Below are 8,120 nucleotides of genomic sequence, written 5' to 3'. Positions count from 1 at the left end.
TTTTGATAAATAATTCGTTCTTATTGCGAAATAGGAGCACTATTTATCAATCTGTAATAAAAGACGTGAGGAAATTCTGTCTCTTTTAAAGACAACAATTTTTGAGGCGAAATACCCAAAAAGAAGTTTGTAAAAAATGAATCCGCTTCAACAATATAGAACTTATCTAGAACAAACTAATTGAAAGTGTTTAATATGTGAAAATCGTTGAAAAAATCGATAAATCTTTTAGATCTTTAAATAATCCTCATTCAGCGAACTTTCCAATTTAATGTTTTCGATATAACGTGCATCAACAGCCGCAGAACCAATTTTGGTTGTTATCAAGTTCGCTTCTTGCATCAGTCAGTCTAATAGTACAAAATACTTAACTTAAAATGTCCAATTTTAAAAAATAGTTGAAAAAATTGCTATTTGCCTAAACAAACGCCAGCATCAAACATGCAGTAGCTTTTATACTTCAATTTTCTGAATTTAAACCGTTTTAGCAGACACGAACAAAATTCTGGATGTTAGAAAACTCGTTTCCTTAATCAGTCTGATAGTTTCGAAAAATTCAATTAAACTCATTTGGATGGGAAAATCTGTTGAAAATTCCTAAAATTTTTTTTATTGTTTCAATAACTCTCACTATTATGATTTCAATAAACATTCTTATTAATTTTTTTGAAATTGACAGCGTTTTAGCCAACTCATACAATCCTGAAGTTTTGTTGGAAAACTCGCATCCTCCATCGGTCTGACCAGAACAAATTAATTTAAAGTGTTTTAGATACCAAAATCGTTGAAAAAATCGGTAAATCTATTAGTTCTTTAAATAATCCTCTTTCAGCGGACTTTCCCATTAAATGTTTTCGATTTAACGTGCATCAACAGCGGCAGAACCAATTTTGGTTGTTAGCAAGGTCGTTTTCTTCATCAGTCTAATAGTACAAAATAATTAAATTAAATTATTCAATTTTGAAAAATAATTGGAAAATTTGCTATTTGCTTAAACAAACTCCAGCATCAAACATCCAGTAGCTTTTAGACTTCAATTTTATGAATTTAAACTGCTTTAGCACACCAACAAAATTCTAGTTGTTAGAAAACTCGTTTCCTTCATCAGTTTGATAGTATCGAAAAATTCAATTAAACTAATGTGGATGGGAAAATCTGTTGAAAATTCCCAAAAAAAATGTTTATTGTTTCAACAACTCTCACTATTATACTTTTAATGTACATTCTTATTAAATTTTTTTTAAATTGAAAGCGCTTTCGCCAACTCATACTATTCTAAAGTTTTGTTGGAAAACTTGCATCCTCCATCGGTCTAATTAGAGCAAATTAATTGAAAGTGTTTTAGATCTGAAAATCGTTGAAAAAATCGATAAATATTTTAGTTCTTTAAATAATCCTCATTCAGCGGACATTACAATTAAATGTTTTCCATTTAAACTGCTTCAACAGCCGCAAAACAAATTTTGGTTGTTAGCGTATTCGTTTCCTTCATAAGTCTGATAGAATAATGTAATTCATTTAAAATGTTCAATTTTGAGAAAATCGTTAAAAATCGCATAAAATTAAAAGTTAGGGATGCGAAAATTGTTGAAAAAATTGATAAAATTTCTAGTTCTTTAAATAGTCCACATCATTAAACATTCAGCGTATATTCGAATTCGATAATTTCAATTTAAATTGCTTTAGCAGACGCAGACAAAAATTTTGTTTGTTAGAAAATTCGCTTCCTTCGTCAGTCTGAATTCATTTAAATATATTATTTTTTGAAAAAACTTCTATTTGCTTATACAAGTCGCATAATCAAACACTCATTAGAGATTATTATTCAATCCTTAGCAGTTAAAGCGCTACAGCAAAAGCAGAGATTATTTGTTATTAGAAAACTCGCCTCCAGCATCAATCTATTAGTATCAAAAATTAATTTAAACTGTTTCAAATGAAAAAGTCCTTGGAAGAACCAAAAAAATGGTTATTTTATCGAGTATATTTAATTATTAAACATCCAGTGCACATTCTATTTGAGTTTTTTGAACTAAACTGATTTAAGCCAGCGCAAGCAAAGCTCTGATTTTGTTAGAAAACTCGCTTCCTTCATCAGTCTGATATTTCCAAAAATTGTAATATAAAACTCCTAAGACAAAGAATTCGTTCGCAAAAAATAACGCTCATTATTAAACCTCCGGATTTACTAAGCGAAATTAGACACCCACTAATTGGGACGCGCAAAATTAGCGCAATGTTCTAAGGAAATTAATGAATGTTGCAGCTTCCTTTCATGCAGCTCATTAATAAATTTCAAGAACAGCTGGATAAAGAAAATTCGAGTTTTCTGCGTCCACTTGTATCACTTGAAAATATTAAGAGCTTTTATTGATAGGCGGATGAAACCTACAGCTTTATTAGGTTTAGCTTGCGCCATTTGCACCACCAATGAAATCTTCTGTTTCCCATTCATAGACGTTTATTGCAGCAGTAAGCAGAACAAAAAACTTGCTCGAGTTAAAAATGCTGAAAACTAGCAGGAATTTACCACCACAGGCAGTACGACGAAAGACAATAAAACAAAGAACAAAACGCAAAACAGCTCCAAAGATCTAGATTGCAACAAGTGCGACAAGAGCTTAAAAACACATTAGGGTTTGCTAACTCTATTCACTTCATCAATCAAAACTGAAGCGTTTCATCTATCAAATCAGGGCTTTCCTTGACGAGTCGCGCAATAAATGTTTCTCGATAATATGGATATTTTCCCATTTATATTTGGATGAGGGTTTAATTATTAATAATTATTGCTGAGTTGCCTTGTTAATTACCCAATAAAAATCGGGTCCAGAAAAATTCGATTTTCTCACCGAAGGTGTAAACCACGCTATCTCAAGCAGCTACGCACTTTAACCCACAGTTTTCCCCTTATGCCTTTATTGCACTCATTATCAGACAGCAGAACGAGTAACTATTGGGCGGTTTTCTGAAGTGAAAATCAATCAAATGCAATTTTCCCGTATGTCGGGGCGAAATGATATAAATCTCCTTCAGACATCTGTTCAACAATGCGAGATTTGATAAAGTATCAACTAAAGGGGAGGAATAGCAATTCGCAGGATTGTGAAACTTCAACTCCCGCTTGGGAATAAGTACAAGAGCAAATAAAAATGAATTTATTTAATGTTTCCAACAGTTTCCTCCTATGTTTCAAATCGGGTTACAACAGTGTATTTAACCGAAAAACGACTAATAAAACATAATGCGATTTAAACTGGAAGCGACTTCTGTGAGAACAGAAAACTAATGATATTTTTCCAGCTTCCCAGAGAATTCCCATCAAGACCAGTGGAAAACTATTAATCATTCCAGTTCCACTCATCCGCAATAGACGTAAAATATGCACTTGGCTGGAAATTGAAGCTCCAAGCATTGTTATCTGTATTATTAAGCGATGAAAATCGTTCGATTAAACACGAAAAGTTCTCATTACTATGGTCAATTGGGTAGAAATTTAATTTCGCTTTGGGAAAGTTTGCGCGGAAATTTTAACCGGAGCTTTTATGCAAGTAATTGACTAAGTTGGGGAGTTAAATGTCTCCAACTCCATTTTCAATTATTCCAATTAGTTTTATCTAAAATGAAACGGACAAACTACATGAAGCCTCAGTTTTATGGAACAGCAAGTGATCGAGTGTGAATCGATCAGAAAAGCCCTTTCAATGCAATCCTCGACCTTATTTTCTGGGTCAAACTCGTACTTAACAGAGGAATTCATCTGAAAACGCCATTAGATTCATTTCTCAAGCTTGAGAATTGGACGTTCTGATTAATTTATGAAAGTCGTCTAGCGGCAGAAAAAGTACTGCAAAAACGGATTGAAACGAAAAACGCCCCAAAAGAAAAATCGGTGATTAGAAAAGACAATTTATAAAGCATTGAATTGTATAAAACTTGGAAAAACATGGAAAATTATTGGAAGATTAAGGAGCAATTTGGGGATTATGGGCTTTTCTTAGTCTTGGACAGCGAAAGTAAAAAATGGCAAACCCACGAAAAATTTTATGAAGGTTCCACAATTCATTGTAGAGAAACCACCAGCTTCACAAGAACAACTTTTATACTGTTTTCTGATCCTCCCATTTGTAATACTCCAATAACGCCCCAAAGTAAAAAAATTGATTTTAACAGAACCACTTAATTTTATGAAACCAATTTTACACTGATGCCACTGTTCAGATTGCTTACGGGGTTCCTGAGAATTGAGCTTTAAAGAGCCGCAATGCCAAGGCGAAATTCAAATTCAAATTCAAAATTTATTAAAAAATATATATGTAAACAGAAAATTATTTGTCAATTTACAATTCATATAATGTAAAAAATATTTGTTGAGTACCTTGTACCTGTATGTACTCTTGAGATTAATTTTTTTTTTATATCAGTAATCATATTTTTCTTGTCCTGGTTTAACAGTAATCCACATAGCATACCATACATGTATATTCTTACCTAAAACTAGCAACTTAAAACATTTTCCCGAGAACTCAACTTTTGAGAAAGTATCTGAACAAATGTGTTCCTGTGTATAGTAATATATTCTCTGGACTTTTTATTAAACAAATTGAAGTTATTTATTGACCTTATTATACTTGGCAATAAATTATACAATTTTAGGGCTACATAATTAAGAAACTTAAGATGAATTGTTCGATTATTTTTTTCAGGTAGAGCAAGAAAGTTGTTAGATATTTGTCTTGTGTTGTGGTTATGTTTTACATATGTTTGAGCGTTTTTGTTCTTATGGGTACATGAGCATGCTGAATGTATGTATGGCAATGATATGTCGCTAATTTCTTTGTTATATTACTCTCTAGTAGGATATAGTTTGTCCCTTCTGTAAATTATTCTTAAAATACAATTTTGAACAACTTTTAATGGTTTTAAATTAGATTAGAGAGAAAACCCGCTTTAAATGTCTAAATTTGATTGGATTAGCAGTTGCCCAGAATGGAGCTTCAGAAGATCATCATTAAGCAAAAAAAGGTGGCAACGTTTAAAAAGTAAGTATAAGTAAACCCGCTATTTCAATGCAAAATCGACAATGCAAATTAATTAAGGTCGTGGCCAACAAGTTCTGGTACCCGGATTATCAGCACTGAAGCAGTTGCTCAGAAATAAGCTTGAGCAAAAGTGAGAATCAGCGCAAAAACTCCAATTTAACCAGCCTTTTATGCGAATTTGTAGCAGTAGAAAATTGTGAGGCAAAAATGAAACACTGAGCCAAAATCGCGCCACATCACCATTAAGCTAAAGCTGCCTAAATGGAATTTTGAAATATGTATTCTGATCTCCAAAGTGGCTGCTCAGAAATCGACTTCAGAAGGGACAGAGTGCAAACAGTTAACCGACCAAAGTCCCTAAACAGTAGTTCAGCCCTTAATCTGAGCAGGATTAAATCAGTTTCTCCAGTAGAACTTTCCAAATAAATTGAGGACTTGGAGGAGATTTGCTGCTGCGATTCGGTTCCTCGCTCGAAGGAACTGTTGAAGCAAATTGCTGGATAAACGAAAAAATTAGCAAAACTTTGCCCAATTCTGCGGCCTGGATGTACAATGAGGATTTGGCAAGTCGAAAAATTGCGCCTGGATATACGATGGCGCCAATGGAACGAGGCCTCGTAAATAATTATCGGAGGCGGCCGAAGTCTGGATACGTGACAATTAAAATTCAGCCTCAAAGCATGTAATTTATTTAGCCATTTTCTGGATTACATATTGAGTGTTCAGTTAATTTATGAAGTGAACAGTGAAGGTTTTCCCTATGGGTTAGGCAAACACATTGAAGGGAAGTTTTCATGCAGACATCCAAATGCTGTCTAGAACGTGCGTTTTTTGTCACAACACCGAAGAGTGACTTACCCGAGTTCTTCCTAAAAGTAGCGCGTCCATTTCTCCTTCAGGTGCCGGATTTATTGTGCTCACAGTTGAAATCACAGGTTTTATTGGAGGAACAGCATTTGCCATTATTTGCTAAGCCACTAGTCGCAATGCGTGTTTAAACTCAGAAGATTTCAACAGTTTGTTTTTGGAAAAATAGCCGTTTGAATGAATCGGTTACGATGGCCCCACAATTGATACAATTTAGTAAAACACCAAAATATAAACATTATTTTTATTACGTCTAATTGAGCATACAGGGTTTTAAGCTCTAAAATGGGTTAACATTATACGAGGATCTCTATCTATGTATAGCTAAACATGTGGCCCCCAAAAACTAGTATCAAAAATAACAATTATACTCTCCTTGTATTTACTCTGATAACTCGATTGATATGTGTCTTAACTCCATTATAAAAATACTGATTTACATCGTGCGCTCTTTCGACTCAATTTTTGTTTCTTGGCTTTTTCATCGTTTGATTGCACTGAAAAATGACCGATTTCGACATTTTATCGGCGGTTTTTAAGCGAATCTCTCGCAGATGTTGCACTTAATGTCGGAAAAGGATGGTCCGGTGTCACGATCCGAACGCCCTTCCAGGCGGAAGCCCGAACTAACTTTTCGGTATTGATTATTTGGAAAATGCCTCAAAAAGCGAGTTTTTTTAAATGTCAGCAACTTCCCCAACCGTTTCTTTCCACTACATGACTTTAATTATAGAGAGAAACCGATATGGCCCAATTAACAGAAGCTCTCCAGAAAAATTGAGTTTTTTAAATCACCACCAACAAAACCCCTCTGAGTTCAGTTTCTATAAACCGCAATGAAAATATTCCAAAGTACTTAGTTGCCTATTCCACCATAGACTCTCAGTTCTCAAATTTAGGTCTCTAAACCAGTCGCAAAAATCAGAAACCACACAGAAACTCTACACATTGATATGTTTTTTTTTGTGAAGAAACTGCTCGTTTGATTGGAACCAAAGTTCCACACTTACCCTGATAATTTATATGTCGGCTCTTAGAACCACCAATCCGATCTTACGAGCTGTCGCTCAAAAATGTGCTTCAGAAGATCATGGTGCCAGAAAGCAAAACCGCGCAGTGTTTTCAATGTTCAAAAAATCATTGCCAAAGACCCGCTAAATTTATTAAAACCCAATTTAAATCCCAAATACAACTGAGACATTGGCTGTTTAACTCGGCTGTTCGCATTCTATTCTCTGAAGTGGACACGCAGAAATCAGCTTTAGAAAAACATGATGCAAAAATGCCAAAGCCTACAAGATTTTTTCAAATTTCTAATTTTTTTACCATAGAAAATTTCAATTCACCCAGAAAACAAACTGGTTATTTGCATATCAAATCCTGGGACTGTTTCTGTTTTATTTCTCAATCTCGCTCAGAAGTGAATTTTAGACGAACATAGCGCAAAAATGAGAAACCTCCCAAAACCACTACAACATTTAAAGACTTTTTATTAAGGAACCACTCGTTTGATTGGAACCAAAGTTACACCAGAGTTACCCTGATAATTTCTCTGTCCACTGCTAGAACCGTCAGACCGATCTTATGAGCTGTTGCTTAGATATGAGCTTCAGAAGATCATGGTGAAAGAAAGCAAAACCGCGCAAAGTGCTTTCAATGTTCAAAAAATCATTGTCAAAGACTCGCTACAATGACTAAAACCCAAATTATATCACAAATATACTGAAGCATTCGCTGTTTAACTCGATTGTTCGCATTCTGATCCCTGAAGTGGACACTCAGAAATCAACTTTAGAAAAACATGATGCAAAAATGCCAAAACCCACAAAATATTTTCAGATTCCTAATTTTTTTTACRATGGAAGCACTTATTYCAATGCAACCCAATTCACCCAGRAAATGAACTGAYGATTTGCATATCGAGCCCTGCTACTGTTTATGTTTTATTGCYCAACGTCGCTCAGAAMTGAATTTTAGRCGAACATGGCGCAAAAATGAAAAACCACCCAAAAACACTRCAACTTTTAAAGGCTTTTTATTAAGGAACCACTTGTTTGATTGAAACCAAATTMAGAGCAGAAWTTCGCTGATTATTTCTCTGTCGACTGCTAGAACCGGCAGTCTGATCTTACGAGCTGTTGCTCAGAAATGAGCTTCAGAAGATCATGGTGCCAGAAAGCAAAACCACGCAAAGTGTTTTCAATTTTCAAA

General features: G+C 34.4%; 1 protein-coding gene across 1 annotated transcript in view; it reads right to left on the bottom strand.

Moving 5' to 3' along the window:
* The window catches only part of LOC109534075 (inactive dipeptidyl peptidase 10), a 19,539-nt gene extending 13,046 nt beyond the window's left edge, over positions 1–6,493 (bottom strand). The window contains exon 1 of the mRNA XM_048661870.1: positions 5,901–6,493. Coding sequence (XP_048517827.1) covers positions 5,901–6,005 — 105 coding nt within the window. The 5' untranslated portion in view covers positions 6,006–6,493. The remainder of the gene's footprint in view (positions 1–5,900) is intronic.
* Positions 6,494–8,120: the final 1,627 nt, after the last annotated feature.

The sequence above is a fragment of the Dendroctonus ponderosae genome, unplaced genomic scaffold, assembly GCF_020466585.1.
Source record: "Dendroctonus ponderosae isolate FM_Combo_2020 unplaced genomic scaffold, Dpon_F_20191213v2 Dpon_F_20191213_10, whole genome shotgun sequence".
In the NCBI taxonomy this organism is placed as follows: Eukaryota; Metazoa; Arthropoda; class Insecta; order Coleoptera; family Curculionidae; genus Dendroctonus; species Dendroctonus ponderosae.
Note: the sequence above shows the minus strand (reverse complement) of the source record. Positions and strands in the feature narration are given on the sequence as shown.